Genomic DNA, 21,568 nt, shown 5'->3' with positions numbered 1-21,568 from the left:
CAACTTCTTCGTGCTGCTTCTCTCTCCGTTCGGCCGCACTCTCTGCTTGCCTTGTTGCTGAACGTAAGTGGGTTCGAGGAATCGATTTCCACTGGATGTTCAGCACAACTTTCTCACACAAAGCTATGTTTGTTAGTTCCTCTTTTCTTGTAACAGCTCGCAGTGTTTATATAAATATACCTGTTATTTTCCATAAGCACCTCTCTTCTATTTATTGCATACTTATGTATAATGTTTTACCATTAATGCTCAGCTTTAAATTTTTCTCTGACAATGTCCACCCCCCTCCCTTATTACTAAATCTAAACAACTTTTAGGACGTAAAACTTATTGCACGTATACGTGCTGGAAGAGGAACCTGGGCCCAGGGGGCGCAATGCTTAAAAATCATACGGCTCTTTTTGCATTATGTGATAACATTAACAGCTGTGTACAAAATAATAAGGCGTGTGGCATCCCGAAGGAATTCTACAGATAATATTCTGCCTAAAATAATATTGATTCAAAATACAATATTTTTATTACCATAATTTACTCCCAATTAGCAGACCAAGAATGATTATCTAACTATATGTAAACCTACTGCCTGGAAAGGGGTTTTCAAAAAATATCAGATAGGGTGCAAACACGGAATTAAGTTTTTTTTTTTTTTTTTTTTTTTTTTTTTTAAAAAACTCATACTCAAAATTAAATGTAAAGAACAACAACTAACATTGCTGTGATTAATGATGACATCATCATCTCGCTGAAGCATCGCGAGGGGTCGTACAATCTCCCTCTACTTCCGTCACTGTGTAGTTTTAGTTCCTAGTGTTCCTTATTTCCCATCGTGCATCGCGCTCCTCGTTACAAGCACTTCCGCCGCTGTGTTGTTGCTGTGTCAGTTGCCTGTCAGGCGGCTTTTCTCGCTAATATTTAGCTATAGCATTTCCTTTTTTTGCGGTCGGATTGTAAGTAATGGCTTCTCCAAGTATGTACAAGCTACGCTGTTCCATCCCGGGACATGAGATGGATGTGAGGGGCCTCGCGGCGGCTGTTTTCCCTGCCGGAGCCTTTGTATCGGTGTCCAGAGACCGGACGGGCAGAGTGTGGGTTCCTGACTCCAGGTCGGCGGCCACCTTCACTTTCATCATCATCATCATCATTATTATTATTATTATTATTATTATTATTTCAGTGTTTCTCTGTTTTAGGCTGTCGAGGAGAAGTGTTAGTGTATGTGTGAGCAGTGGTGACACATCATCTCTTGTTGTACATGTTGTTCTGAGGAACCACACATGATCATCACTCAGTCAGTGGACCGTTACAATTCACATTGTTCGTTCAGCTGACCCTTTTCTCCAAAAGACTTACACGGACGTGGTATCTGCTATCTACAATTATTACCCATTTTTACAAATAAGTCTTTTAGTGGAGCGTTTCAGGGTAAGTACCATACCTAGGGTACAGCAGTGGATGGGAACTGAACCCGCAACCTTAGATCATAATGGTAGCTCTACACCCAGTATACCACCAACTGCTCTCTTTTAATGCCCCTGCTCTAGATTCATGTCACCGTAATACTCTGGGGTGTCTAAGCTGGGTGATGTCAATGACTGCGTGTTGGATCGTACATTGGCCTGTGATGAATAATTAAGAATTAGTGACCTAGGACTCGCTAACTGCTGATTTATCTCAATGAATTTTTATTTCTTTGACACTTTTGTCCACAGTAATTTGCGGTGTTAATCAGTCTACAGCGATTTACACATTTACACAGCAAGTAAATTTTCACTGTATCAGTTCAGTGTAGCCGGTACCCTGATCAGGGATACCGCAGCAGGTGGAGGCATTCAGACCTGGGACTTGCAAAGTGACAGCCCTGGCCACTATACCTCCTGTTGTCCGATGGCCATTATTGTAGTTTTGTTGAATGTTTGTTCCAGTGGAAATGAATCACACTCAGATTTCTAACATACAGATGAGTTGAAATTACTAGATTAAGGGGCATGAGACAAGTGGGCTGGAATTGCACACCCCTGAAAGGACCACTAGATTACATTTGCACGTATCAGTTTAGCTGATACCTTTCTTCAAAGTGACTTGTAGTGATAAAGTACTTAAAATGATTTAGCAGATTTTACATGTAATTACATGGGTAATTTAGGGTAAGTACCTTGATGAAGCTGGTGGCGCTGAGTTACCTGATTCTAGAACAGTATGTTATGGGTTATATTCTAACAGAGACCTGTGTTCTTGGGTCCGGGCATCACAAGTGTTTGTCTGCGATTTACCTTCTTTGTCTACAGTCCGAACAGGGGCTTTACGGAGATGCACTGCTTGAACGGTCACACCAATTTTGTCTCCTGCGTGTGCATCATTGCTCCCAATGACACCTATCCCCGGGGACTCATCGCCACTGGCGGCAACGATCACATGATCTGTGTATTTTCACTGGACAGACCTGACCCACTCTTCACTCTCAAGGGACACAAAAACACAGGTGTGAAGAGACGGCTCTCTGCATGCTCAGATAAAATGTCTAAGAAGCCTACTACATTGCTGCTTCAAGATAATACTTTATGTAAATGGGAACTAAAATTTGCTTTGTGAAATTAAGAATGGCTGTGGCCACAGTTGAATACATGAGTGAAATAACTTTTTTCATCTACAAAGAAATTGCACAACAGGATATGTACATCAAGGGTAATTACTGTTGGAAGTTGTTCAGAACAAGTTGTGTTTTTTAAAGCTACTTCTGTTTCCTTCCCGCAGTATGTGCACTCTCTGCTGGTAGGTTCGGGACACTTTTAAGTGGTTCGTGGGACACGACTGCCAAAGTGTGGCTGAATGACAAGTGCATGATGACCTTACAGGCAAGTGCCACTGTGTTCTGGATTTATTTTCTTTTAACATTTTTCATATTTGTATAGATATTCGTAAAGTTCACTGACCAGTTTGACCGATCTTTTTTTGTTCTGTTTTTGCTGAACCCAGGGTCACACAGCTGCAGTGTGGGCAGCAGTCATCCTGCCTGAGCAAGGCCTTATGTTGACAGGCTCAGCTGACAAATCGATCAAGCTGTGGAAGGCGGGCCGCTGCGAAAAGACATTCCTTGGTGAATTGTCTGTCGATTGGCGTAGACTTATTTTAGTACTTCCTGTTCTCTAGTGACAATGTGTCATTAGCTGGGAGAGGGAAGTGTTGTGTTTCAGTTGCTAAATAATCATTGCCTATAGTAATTCCATTTTGTCATAACTATTCATTTAACTGATCTTTCTCCTTTCTGTAAGGTGACTTGCACTGTTGGGTTCAAACACTAAGCTACTTACACTGATTTACACATTTATGCAGCTGGGTAATTTTTAACCTATCAATTCAGGTTCGGCACCTGGATCAAGGGTACTGCAGCTGCAGGAGGGATTCAAACTTGGGTCCTTTAAGTGCAAGATGTTGGTTCTAACCACTACAAAACATGCCACTCACTTAAAATCTGCTTGCATGGTTTCAGAAGTCAGGCTAACTGTGAAAGACCTGGGAGTGTGTTGTGATGAAGAGAACGGCACACATAGCACAGATTTGACTGGTAACCTTCAATTTCTGACTGTTTATCTTTACGCCACAGGCCATGAGGACTGCGTCCGCGCCCTGGCTGTCCTCAGTGATGTCGAGTTCTTCTCCGGCAGTAACGACGCCAGTATCCGAAGGTGGATGGTCACTGGCGAGTGTGTTCAGGTCTATTATGGCCACACTAATTACATCTACAGCCTTGCAGTCTTCCCCAATGGACAAGGTGCAGCCCACTGAGTGTGAACATTTGACATAGATGTTGTGTGGAAAAAATCTTTGTTTCTAGGCTCATTTTAAGTTAAGCTTAGTTTGACCAACAGTTTGTAGTATGTTGTCCAAGTAATGTAGTTGATGTAACTTTCGTGGGAAAGTAAAATTTCTGTGGTTAAGTCTTCCCTACCTGCATACTGAAGGCAAGAAGCCTGAAGCAAACAAGACTAAAAGTGATCTTGGGTTGGCAATGTCAATGTGCTTTCAGATTTTGTGAGCACAGGGGAGGACCGGACACTACGCATCTGGAGGCGTGGGGAGTGTGCTCAAACCATTCGTCTTCCAACCCAGTCAGTGTGGTGCTGCTGTGTCCTCCCCAATGGGGACATAGTCGTGGGGGCCAGGTAACTCTTCTGGTGTCTATGACACTGACCTACTCATCCATAATTACTGCTCACAGTGCTTTGAGGGAGGATTGAGGCTCTTAAGTTTGTATCATAGACCTTTTCAGTTTGATTCAAAAAGAAGTGGAATTTAAGAGAATGAAAAATGCCCAGCTGTTGGGCCTCTTACCTTTAACCCATTACTTCCTGGCATACAGCGATGGGATCATTCGGGTGTTCACTGAGTCAGATGAGCGCATGGCAAGTGCTGAAGACCTGCAAGCTTTCGAGGAGGAACTGTCGAGAGCCACCATCGACCCCAAGACAGGAGACCTTGGTGACATCAAGATCGAGGATCTCCCAGGAAAGGAACACCTGAATGAGCCAGGTAGCGTTTCCTTACTTCTGTGGTAGCTGGGGAGATGGCAGGGTGGGGTGAGGACTGGGGTTTGAAGTGTATGACAGTGGGGGGGTTTACGTGTGCCTCCAGGTAGCCGTGATGGACAGACACGGCTGATTAAGGATGGGAGCAAGGTGGAAGCCTACCAGTGGAGTGTGAACGATGGCCGCTGGATGAAGATCGGGGATGTGGTGGGGGGTTCCTCTCAACAGAGCTCCAGCAGAGTCATGTATGAGGGAAAGGTGGGCTACGCCTTCAGCCTGCTTGTTTGCACTAAGCTGCCACTGGAACTCGACAGTTTGGAAGCATGGTAGGACACACTTCCTCATGAACCACTTTTACATCACTCCAGGAATACGACTTTGTCTTCACCATTGACGTCAATGAAGGCGGACCCTCTCTGAAGCTACCCTACAACATGACAGATGACCCCTGGCTGGTGGCACACAACTTCCTGCAGAGGAACGACCTGAGCCCTATGTTCCTGGACCAGGTGGCCAACTTCATCATAGAGAATACCAAAGGCCACACCTTGGGTGCAGCCCAGCCTAGTGGTTCAGATCCCTTTACTGGTAAGAAGCCAGCAGAACAGCCCCAGTTTTCATACAGCAGCCCAGTTAGAAGTATATTTTCTCTATCAGTAACTGCCTGTCCGGTGTAGTGCCATGATGGTTTAGTACCTATCCCGGAAGTGTAGAGCATGATGCAGTGTACACTGGATGGGACATTGCTCAGTTGCAGTGCAGTCACAGAAACTCATGCATACGCACACACAGAATTTAGACTCACCAGTTCACTTGAAACACGTCTTCTGACCTCTGGAGGAAACCCAGATTAATCTAAACACACACACAGACTCCTCAAACGCTAAACCCAAAGTGCTGTCAGACACTATTCTTACCTGCTGGGCCACCATGTCACCCAAATCCATTTCACTAAATGAGTTTATTTCTTGTTTTGCATCAGGTTCAGGCCGCTACATCCCAGGAACCTCCAACAGTAGGGCAGGGTTTGGGAGTGATCCTTTTACTGGTAAGACCTTTCTATTCATAAAGTCTTCTACTTGTGTAACTGCATACAGAATTTCTTTATCTTAATTTGTCTTTTGTGTTGACCTATAGGATCTGGACGCTATATTCCTGGAACTGACCCTAGTCCAGTACCATCTGCAGGTGTAGCGGATCCCTTCACTGGTGAGACCCCCAACCCAACATGACATACAGCACACACTGCTTTTCTGGCTGCAGGCCTTGCTCACCAGACTAGTGCTGTTTGCAGCCAGTTTGCTGAGAAAACTCAGCTGTGTGGTGTGTTATGGGGGCTGTGAATGAATGAAATTTTACCATACAGGAATGCTGTCAAGTAAGGATTAAATGAATGGGTTATTGATGGTTTCCCTCTGGCACACATTAAACAATTAGATACAATTAAGCCATGTGCTTACTGGGGAAGGCATATTTTTGTTGAAATTTATTTGTACTTTATGTAATTTTTTCAGTGCAAGATAGTTTTCTGTTCCTCTATACATGAGGTGTTATTGGTTCCTTTTACCAAATAAGAAATATCTTTGATTTGTTTATACTTATATTAAAGTACAATAATAGGAAAAGGCCTTTCTTGAATTTTCTCTCATGAGGAAGTGATGGTTCATTTTCTGTAGTCCTTGTTTCTGTCTCCAACAGGAAGAATATTTGATTATTAGTGTAATTGTTGATGTGTCACATGAGCAACAGGCTGAGTTTGTCCGACTGGCAGGATGGGGAGGTGGTGGGAGAAATGCACCCTGTATTGGTTTTGAAATTCTTTGGTGTTCATTGGCGTGAAACAGATGAGACAGCAGGAGTCTAGTGTGAACAAACATGTTTCTATGTGTGTTTCTATACTGGAGAGTAATGTCCTTATGACATTAAACTGCATAGCTGTGAAGCGACACTTGGAATGCTGATGATGTCTCAGGGCACTGGTCTATTTCTCCCTTCCCTACAGGTGGAGGTGCCTACTCTTCTGCTTCCCTCCAACAGTCCGTCACCAACATTTACTTCCCCAAAAAGGACGCCGTCATGTTTGAACAAGCCAACGCAACACAGATCTTAGGTAATGGAAGTATCTGAGGTGGGAGTGAGCAGAGCCACTTGGTGAACTGTTCCTCCACTTCTCAATTCCCAGTCACATTGGCTTAACTGCAACTGCCACCTGCACTGTAGAACCCAGGTGACTATTTAATGGTGTGTGTGTATGTGTGTCTTTCGCTGCAGCTAAGCTGAAAGAGCTGAACGTCAGTGCACCACAGGACCAGCAGCTACCTGAGGATAAGCTCTGTGAACTGGAGGCCCTGCTGCTCACCATCTGTGACCTGCGGTCCAACCAGAAGCCTACAGCTGAGCAGATAGACATCTTGTGGAAGACCACCAGGTGGCCTGAAGGTAGCATCTCTTCAACAACTCCCAACCAGTCCTAGGGCCTTCGGGGCAGCATCAGCTGTAAGGGGGCAGTTGCAACAGTGCCTTTGATTTGATTACCTAGATGTAAGCTGAAATAATTTAACTGGAGTTTTGGAAAATGACAACTTCAGTAGCTTTATTTCTTATGATTTACTTTGGCAAAGCACAATATCAGGTGAAGTTCAACTTGTTCATCTGTCACAAACACCTTCTTTAATGTTTGCCATTTTCTCTTCAGAAATAGTTTTCCCTGTGCTGGACATACTCCGCCTAGCAGTGCGCCATCCGGTGGTCAATGAGCGCCTGTGTGGCGAAACAGAAGGCGTACAGTTTTGCAACCACATTCTGAGCTTGATGGAGCCTCAGGGCCGGCCAGCCAATCAGATGTTGGCCCTCAGGATTCTGTGCAACTGCTTTGCAGGCCCTCAGGGGCGCCAGCTGCTGATGGCTCAGCGGGAGGCGGTCATGTCCCGTGCCGTTGAGCTCAGGGCCGTTTGCAACAAGAACATTCACGTGGCCCTGGCCACGCTGGTGCTGAACTACGCCGCCAGTCTGCACAATCTCCCCGACCTGGAGGGCAAGGCGCAGTGCCTGTCAGTGGCTAGCGCCGCCCTGGAGGTGGTGCAGGATAAGGAGGCAGTTTTCCGTCTGTTGGTGGCTCTGGGGACAACGGTTTCGGACGACACCACCGCCAGGGACCTAGCCCAGTCGCTGGGGGTCGAGTCCCAGATCACCAAGTACTGCTCTGTGTCGGACCCGGCCAAAGTGAGCGAGTGCTGCAGGCTGGTTATAAATGCGCTACACTGATCTCCCCCGACCCCCTCCCCCCCACCTGTTTGTATATTTAACTAAATGAAACTGAAAATTTGATGCATGTGCTGCAATAAAAAAAAAAACTGGTGTACAAATTGAAACATCACCAAGAAATGCTCTTTCCATTCTGCAACTTTAAAAGGGAAAAGTATGTGATAAAGCAGCTGGATTTCAGATGTAATTTTATAACTATTCTTTTCTGCCTTTAGTCAGAGCAACATTTTTAGGCAGCTGTTCAATCCGTAGGGGAGCTGTAACATTCAGACGCCTGAAATTACCGTACTTCAGTTTGCCTTGTGGGCTGGGCAGGAGGCGGCACAACGGTTGTGTGTGTCACTCAGCACTCAAAGGACCCGGGTTTGAATACTGCTCCCTCTGTAGTGCCCTTCATCAAGGAACTTAAGGTGCAGTTTCACTGATCACCTGCAGTGATATTTAACCTCCAAAGTAAGACATTGTTTAAACTTTTTCCATTTTAGTAACTGAGCGTACAACAGAGTAATTCAAAAACACTTGTGCTTTATTGTGACACTTGCACTATACAAGTAGGGAAGGTGAAGTGACAGGTCACACAGACCAGTGGACACACTGATGATCGGTGTGTGAAGCTTATTTGTCTGTATGATTCGCAGGTGCAGTTGAAGACAAAATGTCACTGTGAAGGCCACGGTCCCCAGCAAAGCGCCTCTCCGACCACACTGCTCAACTCTCTTTTATTCTCTGATGTGTGTGACAGTGTTACCCCCTTTTTACTGCCATCCAGCATTACTACAAAATAGCTGCAGTCATGGTGCAACTCCTGGTGGTAATAAGTTCCTGTCCAACACTGACTCACACCCTTTACTACTGCAGGAGATTCTGGGTAAGAAAACACAGGTAGAGGAAGAAAAAAAAAAAAAAAAAAAAAAAAAAAAAGTTACCAGCGTCTCAGAATAAGGTGAACAGCCATTCCAGGCACAGGACTCGCTCTTGAAATTCCTTTAACCTTTATGCTCAGCTGCTGAATGGAAGCTCTTCTCCATCTTACAGTACTTTCTGTCCAACAGCTTTTTACACTTGTGGGACACGCCAGCCACGCAAGGGTCCCGTGGCCTTTGTTCAAAATGACCACAAAGCGCTCCTCCTCAAGCAGCAGCAGCAGCAGCACTGGAAAGGTTACTAACTCATGTCGTTTAAGCTCTCGTGAGCACAAAGCCATGTGAAATTTCTCGGTACGCCATTCAATTCATTTATACACAACTTAATAAAAACAGGTCATTGCTAGACAACCTTATAAAGTACATAAAGTGCTACATTTAACAAAACACATGAAAACCCCCTTCATCTGTTTCCTTCTCCGTTTTTCCAACTTTTCAACTTTGTCGCTGTTACTAATTTGTGCATTTCTCTTTTGTGGAAAAGATCATTCTAATATTTATTCTTGAAATGACTGACCTTGCTGAAATAATAACAGAAGTATCACCGACTTCAGCTTACCCCCATTTGTCTAATTCTCAAAAAGGTTAATGTATATTAACAGAAAGAGATTTATGGAAGGAAAGCTATTTAAAAAAATTTATTACTTTTCTTAAGGGGAATATTCTAAAAAAACCTTTTACAGTGTTTATTGAGAAAATTTGCATATCATTACATTAAAATGTAAAAATGGAAGTCCTTGGAATTAAATTTTTTTCCTTTACAATATGAACATCTAGAATTAATGTGCAAACACTGACGAAACATTCGCATTTAAACAAATTCAAAGACTAAATTTTAAATCCAAATTTACATTCGGGGGATTAGTTTGCAAACAAACTTGTTTATCATCAGGCTTATAATTGATTCTGTGAAAGAATTCATAACAAAAGGCTATATATTCTGTATGTGCACATCCCACATGTTCATTTTCATACAAGTATCTAGCAAAGGGAGCAAGCAGCAAACCTGCCTAACCTGAGTTTGACTGATGTAATTTGTATATTCATATCTTAAGATAACTACATGCAATACCCTGAACACAATATTTTGTCGATATTACACCCTATTGCAACATGTTACCAATTCCAAAGGTGACGCGTCGTACCGGAGGTGAGGCTTTGCGGTACGAGTGCTATTTTCAGACATGGCTACACAGGGCGCCGGAGGAGGTGTCCTCACCCGCTGAAACTACACTGTATGGACTCGTCTCTCAGGTAATGGGTCTTCCTGATACACCAGCAGGAAAACATGGTGTAACGCTTACTTGGAATAGGGGCTGGGGGGCTCCTAGGGCTGGCATGTACACACACACACACACACACACACACACCACGCTGCACATGCCTGCATGTTTGACAAACCGATCCAGCCTCTCTGCTGCATTGTCGACAGAGGGGCTACTCTGACCCCCCCAGGGGGGTGGGGATGGGGGATGTAGTCGTGGCGAAGTGCTGGGGGGGGATAGGGTAGTCCACACAGGCCTCCCTCCTCCACCCCCACCCCGGGGGCAGGGTCAGCTACACGTTTGTCCGACATCTGGGGAAGATTGGTCCTCCTTCAAGCCTTCTCCTTCGTACTGCAGGCAGGAGGGAGCAGAGGCAACGCAGTCAGCGACCAACACATCATCCACACAGTTCAGGTTAGACAAGAGTGTTCGGTTGCTCCGAACTCAAATGACCTGGGTTCAAATACCACCTCCTGATGCAGAACCCTCGCTCAGCATACTTACCCTGAATTGATGCAGTAAAAATTGCCCAGCTGTATAATGGGTAAATCAAGGTATGCGGCTTCGTGTACAAACCTAACATTAAATCACCTTGGAGAAAAGCAATAATAATAATCACCCTTTTTCTCTGTTACCAAACAGATCCCTGCGTGAGCATGAAGAACAAACGTGTCTCCCGAACAAACACGTCCCGTGCCTCTGAATGAAGCTGTGTTTTTGTCTAGAACAATCCCATGCAAGCTCAGCTAAAACTGCAGCGTGCCGCTTGTTCTGCTCCAATTCACGTGCGTTTGCAGTTGACTAACCTCATCAACCTACTACATCGCATACGGTTCTGTCTGCTTTGAGACAAAACTGAGAAATAAAGGAATTTCTCGAATTAGAGCGCCCATTCATAACGCTAGAGTATTTTACAAGAAGAGATACCACTTCTGCGAGAGCTTTTCCCCCCACCAGCATGGTAACTAGAGAGTTTCCCACAATGCAGAGACATTAGCAAACGTGCCGTCGACGAAGATCGTTGGAGGAAGTCACGAGCGGTGGCAAGAGATGGAAGGTGGAAAATTGAGAAGTGAAGGAGAGAGATGACAGTCACAGAAGGAAAGCCGTCTCAGGATGGAGGTGAGAAGTCCAGGGGTCGCAAGTGGAGATGTGAAGGGTGCACAGAGGTGGAGCTCAGGCCTTCTGCCTGTTGAGGACAGAGTGTTCATGTCAACTCTGAAGACCAGGTGGATTGAACCCTGGGGCAGCCTGGAAGGAGGAGGATTGAGTCAGAGCAGAACAGCAGAATAGCCAAGCCAATCATGAAGAGTCCCAGAAAGAAGATGAAGGGTCTGAACCAAGAGAGTAAAATGGGGGTATAATGAAACTCTTATTACTTGAACTTTGACTTGGGCTTGACCCTTTTTCTGAAAGCTTTCTCCAGCTCTGGCACAGACAGGGTGAGGGTGAAGGAGCCATCTGAGTCTGAGCGAATCACTCGAGCTGGAACACAGCATTGACATACATGCACACACAGAGTAAAACTTCTGACAACTCATTGCTCTTCACTTCATATCATCTGTTCAGTTAGAACAATCAGGCTTAGTCATCGCCAGACAACAAAAACACTTTTCTGCAGCATCTCCGATGTTCAGTCACATTGTGAAGGCTCCCCATTTGCTGTTGTAACAGGGTCCTTGTTAAGCAGATGTCGCCGTGACGACGGGGCCTCGGTTTGTTAACGAGGGCAGATTCTCACTTGCTGATGTCATTGTCCAGGAAGGGTCCCCCGGACCTCCGGGCGCGAGGACTCGGGTCACTGAGGCTGCTGCTCTGCTCCTGCTCCCATGAGCAACACCTCCTCCACATTCCAGACCAACTGTGACCAGCGGAGTTGTGCCCCCTGCTCACTGTTAAACACAGCCTTTGGTCCCCTGGCTCTGAACTGTTAACCTTTACATCATCATAGTTCTTTTACTCCCATTTAAGATTCATTTTTTGTTTGGAAAAACTGCCCATTTAAAGAAATGAATAATGCAAGAATATTCTTGCAAGTGGATATGTTTATACAAATACCATTTGCAGCATTCCAGGGGTTTATATAGGATGTGTCACCGTGGCAGAAATATCGCTCTCCGCCGTGGTGTTTGGAGAGCGCTGGATTTCTTCCCTCAGGTCGACTCAAAGGCGTTGAAAGCCATCCAGGGAACGTCAACCAGCAGAGTTTAGACACCTGCACAGCAAAATCTGGGAGCAACCTGGCTTGAAATCGGAGTCATCCTTTTTGGGCCAGACGGCAGCGATTCCTCACGTTTCGGCACCTTGCTCTCCAAAGACAACTGCTTGTTTCCCCAAAGCCATCAGCTGCTCGAGACCCTTCTGCACGAGTCCATGAGACAGCTAGGGGCTCTTCAGGGGAGGTCCATCTAACAGTTGCTGGTGGCGGGGATGTGTGCGGGGTGCGTGCGCAGAAAGGCTCACCATGGTCGTTGTTGCTCATCATGGCGTTGGAGCAGCGCAGCCGTGGACCCTGCTGGGTGAAGTGGTAGCCGAACTTCAGCAGCGTGGTGTTTTTCTCCAGCATGCTAGCGATCTCCATCTCCACCTTGTTTCCCATTGGCTGGCTCTGCAGGACAGAGGGTGCAAGAGGTCAACTGGCTATCAGCACCATCAAATACTAAGTTTTATTTGTGTTCTATTTAAACTGACTGACTGAAATTGAATGTTCCTTTTACATTTACATGTATTTATTTAGCAGACACTTTTCTCCAAAGCGACTTCCAGTGGATACTATGTAGTGTTATGAGCCCACACACCTTATTCACCGCGGTGACTTACACTGCTAGATACACTACTTACAATGGGTCACTCATCCATACATCAGTGAAACACACTCTCCCTGTCACTCACACACTATGAGGGAACCTGAACACTATGTCCTTGGTGGGAGGAAACCAGAGCACCTGAAGGAAACCCACACAGACAGCGGGAGAACATGCAAATTCCACACAGAACGAGCCGGGATCGAACCCGCATCCTCCCGCACCACCCAGGCGCTGTGAGACAGCAGCTCTACTCGCTGTGCCGCTGTGCCACCGTGCCGCCCTTTTAAATCTCTCTGTGAAGAATCTGTTGGGAAAGTTGTGCACTAATAACAGTTTCTATGATGTTTTTGTCAGGTATCCAGAAAAACAACTGCTGGTCCAAAGCTGCAGTCTGACATCTTAATGAGTGTGGCTTCTTCCACTGAACGTGTTCAAGTATTCAGATATATACCCACTTGAGACCTAGTCTTTCATTTTTGTCCACTCTAGAGGACATATACATAGTATGCTTTTCCACGACACTAGAAATGTAGAGGTGGGGCTTGGACAACGTTCTAATAATACCGTCGATATACTGAACATATTTTGTTGGATCTCAGGAGGATGAATACGATCCCAAAAGTTTGAATTATAGGAGAAAAAAAACTTTTAGAACTGTATTTACATTTGGATCTCAAATTGCGGTTTGACAGTTCAAATCGTGAGCGTTAGCCTCACGTTGCCACCCTGTGCACGACAACTCTACGCAGCAATGACGTTGCACACCTGGTTGTCGATCTTCAGCTCCAGCAGGGAGGTGTTGTACTGCAGGGACTCCACCAGAGCCAGGATTCCGGCCCCCGTGATGAAGTTGGACTCCACATTGAGACTTTTCAGGGTGGTGTTGGCCTTCAGCGTGTCCGCCAGGGCCTGCGGAGAAAAAGAGGAGCCACGCGCTGCGACAGTCCTGCTGGATTGGCTACCGAAGTTGGTCCACGAATAGCAGTAAAGGAGCACTCACATAAGCCACCAAATCGTTGCTCCTGGTTCCCACGATGCTCAGCCGCTGTACCACTGCGTTCCCCTTCAAAGCATCAGCATAGGCCTTGAGTGTGGGCACGGGAATGTTCTGGAACACAGCAGTTCCGTGCATTAATCGCTACACTGTCAGCCATCGTTTCGCACCACTGTTGAGTGCTTAACCACAGGAGCCATGCGTCACCTGTGGAAATCAGTCTGGGCTGGAAACCCCAACAACTGAATCCTGCCTTGGCCTCAACAGTGAATTTTCTTCTATTGCACGGGACATCTTCAGAGAAGATGCCTTCAAAGAGTTCAGGTTAGATAAGAGTGTTACGGGGATTGTTTCGGGGTTAGTCATGTCTTTTCACTTGCTAATTGTGACATTACAAGTCTGAGCTGGAACTCACCCTGATGTTGTTGAGGTTGACCTCCAGCAGGTTGGGGTCATTGCTCTTTATCTTCTTCAGGGTCTCCTCTACGTCTGTCAAGTTCGGCTGCTCGTCGGGGACCCGTTTATATTGGGTGCACTGGATCACACCTGAGGAAGCATAATACTTGTAATGCTTTGACACTAATGCATGAATGCAGAATTATATATTATAATAATCTGGGCCTCTTCGTATCTCACGCGTTTAGTTAAAGGACGTTAATGAGCGGGACTCACTGTTGAGACCGTGTTTGTTGACAATGGTGCTGCTAGCCAAGGCTTCATAGTACTGCTGGTTACTCATGAGGGTGTGCATGCCCAGGATAGCTGGTGGGTTGGAGTCGAGAGAGAGAGAGAGAGAGAGAGAGAGAGAGAGTTGGAGTGAACCCTCCAGAAAGGAGACCGATGTTAATGACGCATGTTTCTTTAGGGCCTCCAAGAGTGACACGGGCAGCAAATCGTTCAGGACCTCAAAGAGCCATCAGAGTTAGGCAACACCGCGGTGCCTATGGACCCATGTGCTCACCTCCAACTGGACGTCCTCCGAGACACGTTCCCCATCAAGGTCCCGTGCGTCAGCTCAGAACATCCTCAACCACGACAGATCCGACATGTGAACAGGACGCTGTCCAGACCACCGTGCGTGCGTCTCTCATCGGTACAGAGCGTACACTCACAGGACAGCTTTTACAGACAGAGCGCACACTGCCCTGCGCCTGGTCATGCTCAAAGCTTCTGGAGGACGTCCAGATGATTCAACATCCTTGATCTCTTCTGCATTTTAAACAAAAGAGCGGGTTTGCTGCAGAAACCCTCAGTGCAGCTTGTTCTCTTTACCACTAACGCTGTTTCGAACACACTGACTCACCTCCACATATGTAGTATTATTTATTTATTTATGCATTATTGTATATTTACAAAAAAAGGTGACGCTGTCTGCGATCAACACCGACTCGTACACTCTCCATCTTCTAGAATGCCCACCTTCACGGCTGCCAACCTTTGTTACAGGTCAGTCCTCTCATAAATGTAGGGCAAACACTCACACTGCCCACAATGCACCAGTGCCACTCGCACAAATCTAATACCCAAGCGGATTGAAGTAATGCAGCAGAAACATTAATAAGCCCCCACTCACAGCAAGTGGCCCATAGTAAAACTGATTTGCAACAGCTGGCAGTATTTCCACCTTTCTACATCCAGCACAAAAAACGGATTAAAAAAAAACACGTCTAATTTTCACCACTCAAAGAACTGGGAAGAAGAAACTGAAGACACCTAGAACACCAAAAAAAATTCCTTTTGTTTAGGGGCGTGTGTGCGTGCTATACCTTTGTATTTTAGCAAATCATCTTGACCTTTCATATCACAGCTCCACGGCTGTGGGTTTCAATCCTGCCGAGTCTGCATGGAATTTTCACCGTCTCCCCGGGTTCCAGGGGTTTCCTCCAGTAAGTCCAAATGTCCTATCAGTCTGGTGGCCGAACCGTACGCGTCCGTAGTCCTATCTCCGCATTTTCGCCACGCACCAAGAAGTCTTTACTGGGTGATTTCCGCACACATATTCTGGAGAACACAAAATGCTGCTTTCGCTCCATTACTCTGAGCCACATTAAATCGGCCTGCTTGAGCGTTTCTGGATGTCGCTCTGCTCGGAAGCTCACGGAACATTCCAAGCCCAGAAAGTCTCTCTTTACGCTTCTTCAAAGAAGAGAAGAACAGCAACGAAATCTCACAGCCTGAAATTCTGCAGAAAATAAGTCAATCGACGAGGAAAACCTGCACGTATGTGTATCCCCCCCACCCCCAATGCATTCGCATTCTGCCCAGACGAACACGTGTTCTCCTCTCGGTCCTTCACGGCCTTAGCGGTGACCCCAGTGCAGGGCGAGAGGATGTACGTGTCCCCTCACCGGCGATGTCACAGAGCTCGGCGTCGTTGGCATTGGCCAGGGCTTCCTCCAGCTCCGGCTCCAGCGTCACGCTCTCCACGATGGGCTCCTCCGCCTTCATCTTGGGCACCCAGGCCTTCCCTGGAGGAGCACCACTGACTGCTGAGTACTGCAATCACACTGATTAATGAATCCTTACCGATTTCCGAAATCTGAAAAAACACTGCTGGGCGATGAATGGAACCAGAACGATTACCGAGTTCTGAAAAGTACTGGTTATCGGAACAGCTGTAAATCGCACAACTACACCGATTACTGTCAAACACAAACGGAACTCGTGGTTTCACGCTTGTATTGTACCGTCTGCGTCGTACCCTAATTTACTCATGTTCATTCCCATCACAACTTTGTACGTATTTAGTTTATATTCGATCAGGTTACTTTTTTAAAACTGTATTTACTCTTGGATCTAAATCTCCAGTTTGACATTTCAAATCACTGTCGATGTGCATTAGCCTCGCGACACCAGCCTGAGCGCAAAGTACATTTGCGGCATGACTTCTCCAGCTTTACGCTTCCCAATTCAGTTCTGGGGCCACACTGAAGGGACAAAGTTTTTAAAGGTACTAATACTAATATTTCGTCCAGAACTTAAAAAGCATCCATATACTGGGAAGGAAATGAGAAAGAATAAGAACAGGCTATAAATCAAAGCGTTTCACAATATTAAATATGAAAGACTGCACACACGATCATTAGCGGGGCTCAAAGATTAGGTGAAACATTTTTCAAAAAAGATAGTGAAGGGAGTATTTATGGCTTACTAACAGTGGGGAATAATGTGAGGCTGTATTCTCTTTCTGACCTGTACGAGAAGATACACACACACACACACACACACACACACGTTTGAGTGCACGCTGAAACCATCCATCCTGCTATCTGCAAACCAACGAACCGCCTCATGTCCACAGTTGAGCTGAACCACTGTGCACCATCGCTGTCGTCTCCGGAGTCCCACCTCTCTTCTCGCCGGTGAAGGGCACCAGGTCCTCCTTGTCAGGGCGCTCCCTAGCCTCCTTCTCCAGGTGGGCCAGCAGGTTGTCCCTCTGAAATGTCCCCGTGGGAGCTTTCGCGGTCTGGTCCTTCTGCCGCAGTCCAGCGGGCAACAGCGCATTCTGACCACCGCAAAAAGCAAACCCTTGATGAGTGAGAACTTCCCACTGAAACATTTGTTAGATCTTCATCACACCGATGAACATGCCATGGTTTGCAACCATAAACACGGTCTTTCTCTTGGACAGCCAGCAGTCACAACCAGTGAGGTCAGTGACGTCTGAGCAGGCGACCCTCAGCAGGAAGCTAAATATAGCAGAGTTAACGTAAACACATTAAAGCGCTGAGCTGCACTGGCGCCCAGGTCAAGATTGCGCCACGATAGACCAGATGTCAAGAACACCAAACAAAACGTAAACAAAGGCGCGATGGAGTCCAACAAAAGCTCACGTGGCCTAGAGCCGACGCTCTCAGCCCTGGTGGCCGGGGGATGTGTCAGGACCACCAAGATGCTGCCTAGAAAAGCTCTACGGTGCTGTTGTTGTCGTTAATGATGAACATTTTATCTTGACGTGAAAAAAAATCTGAAAACTGTGCTCATGGAGAAAGTGCCTTAAAGGTTTCTGAAGGAAAGAAAAGAGTAAATGTTCACAGTGCTTCGGCAGGCAGCGGGACGGTATGTAAAGTGCATGGCCACGCCCACTTCTGGACTACTGGCCGCACCTGATTAAGCGACGAGGGTTAGATGCAGCCGTACAGTTTCAGTGGAGCTGTGCCTGGAAGAGCATGGAGTCCATTCCTGATGAAAGCTCCTCTACTTGCATTTCATCACATGCACTTCTGCACAATTTCTTTAGTTGTTAATAGAAATGTTCTGATTGCAGCTTGTAATGCCACACCCCTGGCATGTCGCCAGGAGTGAAGGGAAACATAGGGCCTGGTTTGGAGGTTGACTGTATGTCCCCTTCTGCTTCAGCTCCTTCATCTCCTCAGACATTGCACACCTTGGGGCATGAGATCACACCCAAGGAAAAGCACTGCCTACACATCATCACGAGCAGACAGAACGGGGCCTATAAGACCTATAGTGACTCAGCGTCTACCACACCTCATCCACACTAGACACGGTAGCACCTCCTAACCTTAACCCAACCACAGAGGAGAAGAAACTTGGAAAGGTTAAAGAGGCTCAAAAGGAAAAAAAGCTCACTTCACTAATTGCTCATCGCTTGTTCTCCTGCACAGCGTTGACCTTCAGGAGCTTCCATCACCACAGTGAGTAGAAAGTGGAGCATTGCATCAAATACGGTGTCCCTGTCATCATCTTGCTCTTTCTGCTGAGGACAACATTCCGTCAAGAGCCAGACTTTTTGGCCCTCGGCTAGTAAATGGGGCAGTACCTCAACTCAGGGCAACGTTCTGTGCTCCTCGACAACCCCCGAACCCAGCCTCAACCACGATAACTGCACTCACATCTGGATCCAGCTCCTCCAGCTCATCCTGGAGCTTCTGAAGTTCCACCTCTGAGAGTTTTTTCAGGAGCTCGTCCTCATCCACATCACGGTACTTGTCCCATTCCTTCCTGAACGACATGGCTGAGGGCGGGAAGCGAGGAAACAAAGTAAAAACAGATGGGGTGGGGGTGGCCTCGGCCTCCTCAAAGGTCCCAAAGAGCGAAATCTGCGGAGACAAGATACGCAGAAGAGGGTGATGTTAGGTTTTCAAGACATAAAGCAACTCGGTCCTGTATCCAGTCAATCTACAGGACACTGGCGCCTAATATTAGTCGACTCAGCGGTTTTCAAAGACGCAAACATTCCCAAGTTGGTTTATTTTTATCTGTATTTTCTTCAGTTAGGGTTCTGACTACAAGGTGAGTCAATAGATGGCAGTTTTGAGCACCCAAATAGAACAGGAGCCGTTTGCCTTTATTCAACTCGCTTCCACAGTGTTTACAGCTTGTGTCTGGTGTTCCTGAGTGTTGGTGATCAGCAGCAGTAAACGTTGCACGCATTCATGGGCTCAACAATCAGTGCTGAACAGGAGCTGGGGGGAGACGATGGATTTTTGCTTTCAGTCACTGTAAATTAGTACCAATTGTAATGTAAAATTATATAAGTCTTGCAGAATATTTGCATTCATTCACTTAGACACGTCTCTCCAAAGCAACTTCTGATCAACACCATGCAGTAGTGTTTAGCCCACACCTTTCCACCCAAGGCGACTCACAGTGTTAGATACCTTGTACAGTACGTATAATGAGTCACTCATCTATGCATCACCGAAACCCACTCACACTCTCTCTCGCACACACACACGCACACACACACATGGACAATTCAGACTCATCAGTTCACTCGATAGCACATCTTCAGACTGTGGGAGGAAACCCACACAAACACGAGAAGATGCAAACCACACACCCTCTTACACCAGCCAGCACTATGAGACATCAGCAGTACTTGCTGCACCACCATGCTGCCCTGCAAATATTTATCATAGCTACATCCAGGATTTCTAGAGAACCTAACCTGTACATAAAGTGAGGGACATCCGCATTATTAACTTCGATTCCGGCTTAACCGGTAAATATGACTTCAAAGTTCCAAATAAAGATGAAATGGAATTGCGGTGAATTCGTAGGTCGAGTAGTTTCCACCAGTGGAGAAACTCAGGTATTTCGTACTCTCTGAAGGCCTGGACAGCATCGCTGAGAGGACAGCCGTCCCCAGAGTCCAGGTTTGTCAGTCCTCCGTGTTGCGGAGCCCATATCGAGTGACAGCACGTTCCAAGAGGCCTCTGCTGACAGCTACCCGGTTTCAGACATGACACACGACCCTAAACCAACATTTAAAAAACTTGCAGTTGCTCTGAAAACCATTTAAGGGTTTGATGTTGAAGCTGCTCTTTTACAAGCAGCATCTTCTCCAAAGAGGGGATTTGCTCCCTCATAAAGCTCTTCTGGAGGAGGACGAGGGGCGAAGCCGCGATCGAACCCCTTCGCGGCTGCGTCACTGGCGCACGCTAACGCAACGTGCTCGGGCACCGCCGCTGGGAAATGATGCCGCGCAGGTCCGAAAAGGGAGAGAACATCATCTTCTACATGGTGCGATGTTGCAAGAACACTTGCGTGCCAGTGCTCCAGGGAGTCATTTATTTTGTGCACTTACATTGTACACAGCGAGCGGTTTCTGGCAACTGGCACCACATGTAAAGCCAGGATTCAATTAAACTATAAATTACTACGTTAAATGCAAGGATAAATAAAAGTTTCTACATTTGACAGAAGAAGCTCTACATTCACTTTATCCCCCACAGCAGGAAGGGAGCAGTCGGAGCACAATGGTGCTGCTGTTCTATCACCTTTATTGAGCTGAATTTACATTTATTCACTTATCTGACCCTTTTCTCTAAAAATAACACCAATTTACCCATTTTTATACAGCAGGATCATTTTTACTGTAGCAATTCAGGGTAAGTATGTTGGTCAAGAGTACTAGACCAGCTTTGATTCAAATCAGGGTCCTTCAAGCAGAAAGCAGCAGCTATAACCATTACACCACCCACTGCTAGAGTTTACTCTCATACTGACTATAGATAATGAAACCTTAATATGAAATGTAAAAGTTCAACAAACATGCCCCAAACACCACAGTTTCAAAAGGCAGCTTTCCAAGGAAGAGCTACGCTTAAGATGAAAAACGAACGTGCGCTTCGGAGAAGGAAGGGACGTGAAGAAATACATTAATCGGGTCTGTGTGACTGTGCTGTTGACATCAGAATTAGCGACACCACAAGCAGCGGCCTCAGCGCAGCACCGTCCCCGTTTTCCCTCTCACACCTCCGGCACGGAATATTCCGGCTATTTTTAGGGAGCGCTCCGCTTTGTCTCGGCTGAATACTTTGACCAGATATGGATACTTCTGGGCACCGCAATGCGAAAGCCCAAGCCGACCGCAGGAAGAACTCACCTGGCCGAGGAAACCACAGGAGGCACCTAGGCAGAACGCCGCAAACCGCACTCCTCCGTGCGCTCTCAGAAAGCAGCCGAGCTCCGAGCGTCCCGCACTGCGCTGGCGGGAAGGTCGCCGGGCAAAGTCAAACACAGTCCCCGGAGCACGTTACTACTCCTCCTCCTCCTGCTCCTAGCTTCCCTCTCCCCCAAGCAGCTAACGTCACCCTCGCTCATGGGCCAAGGTGCTCTTTTGCAACCACATCTTCACAACATGCAAAGACTACATTTAAACATACTTTAAGTATTTTATAGATCTTTTTTTTTTTTCCTCTAAATCTGCTGAGAGAAGGGAAAAAAGTATTACAGTATTGTTGGATTTTATAAATATCTTTTTTTTTTTTTTTTTTAACATTCTATCCACTTCCAAATGTCACACCATTAAAACTGGATT

General features: G+C 46.4%; 2 protein-coding genes across 7 annotated transcripts; one reads left to right on the top strand and one right to left on the bottom strand.

The window, feature by feature from the left end:
- plaa (phospholipase A2-activating protein) lies at positions 1-7,859 on the top strand. Of its 2 annotated transcripts, none has more exons than XM_018759714.2 (14): positions 1-63; positions 2,289-2,482; positions 2,755-2,855; positions 2,977-3,097; positions 3,605-3,772; positions 4,028-4,163; positions 4,361-4,530; positions 4,633-4,784; positions 4,895-5,114; positions 5,509-5,574; positions 5,664-5,735; positions 6,529-6,636; positions 6,798-6,965; positions 7,222-7,859. In XM_018759714.2, the coding sequence occupies exons 2-14, from the start codon at positions 2,311-2,313 to the stop codon at positions 7,788-7,790; spliced, it is 2,223 nt and encodes a 740-aa protein (XP_018615230.1). In that variant the 5' UTR covers positions 1-63; positions 2,289-2,310; the 3' UTR covers positions 7,791-7,859. The 2 variants fall into 2 exon arrangements, with proteins under 2 accessions (XP_018615230.1, XP_018615229.1); XM_018759713.2 differs by lacking the exon at positions 1-63 and adding an exon at positions 762-1,106.
- Positions 7,860-9,523: 1,664 nt separating this feature from the next.
- LOC108938685 (tropomodulin-1-like) lies at positions 9,524-21,304 on the bottom strand. Of its 5 annotated transcripts, none has more exons than XM_018759513.2 (11): positions 21,134-21,304; positions 18,636-18,842; positions 17,128-17,284; positions 16,128-16,247; positions 14,452-14,541; positions 14,195-14,325; positions 13,786-13,893; positions 13,551-13,694; positions 12,442-12,586; positions 11,358-11,463; positions 9,524-10,329 (listed from the first exon to the last, which is right to left on the bottom strand). In XM_018759513.2, the coding sequence occupies exons 2-11, from the start codon at positions 18,753-18,755 to the stop codon at positions 10,311-10,313; spliced, it is 1,140 nt and encodes a 379-aa protein (XP_018615029.1). In that variant the 5' UTR covers positions 18,756-18,842; positions 21,134-21,304; the 3' UTR covers positions 9,524-10,310. The 5 variants fall into 5 exon arrangements, with proteins under 5 accessions (XP_018615029.1, XP_018615030.1, XP_018615032.1 ...); XM_018759514.2 differs by lacking the exon at positions 21,134-21,304 and adding an exon at positions 19,694-20,004; XM_018759516.2 differs by lacking the exon at positions 11,358-11,463.
- Between the last annotated feature and the right edge of the window lie 264 nt (positions 21,305-21,568).

This window comes from Scleropages formosus, chromosome 5, assembly GCF_900964775.1.
Source record: "Scleropages formosus chromosome 5, fSclFor1.1, whole genome shotgun sequence".
Lineage (NCBI taxonomy): Eukaryota > Metazoa > Chordata > Actinopteri > Osteoglossiformes > Osteoglossidae > Scleropages > Scleropages formosus.
The sequence above is the reverse complement of the archived record's forward strand: the minus strand, read 5'-3'. Positions and strand labels throughout refer to the sequence as shown.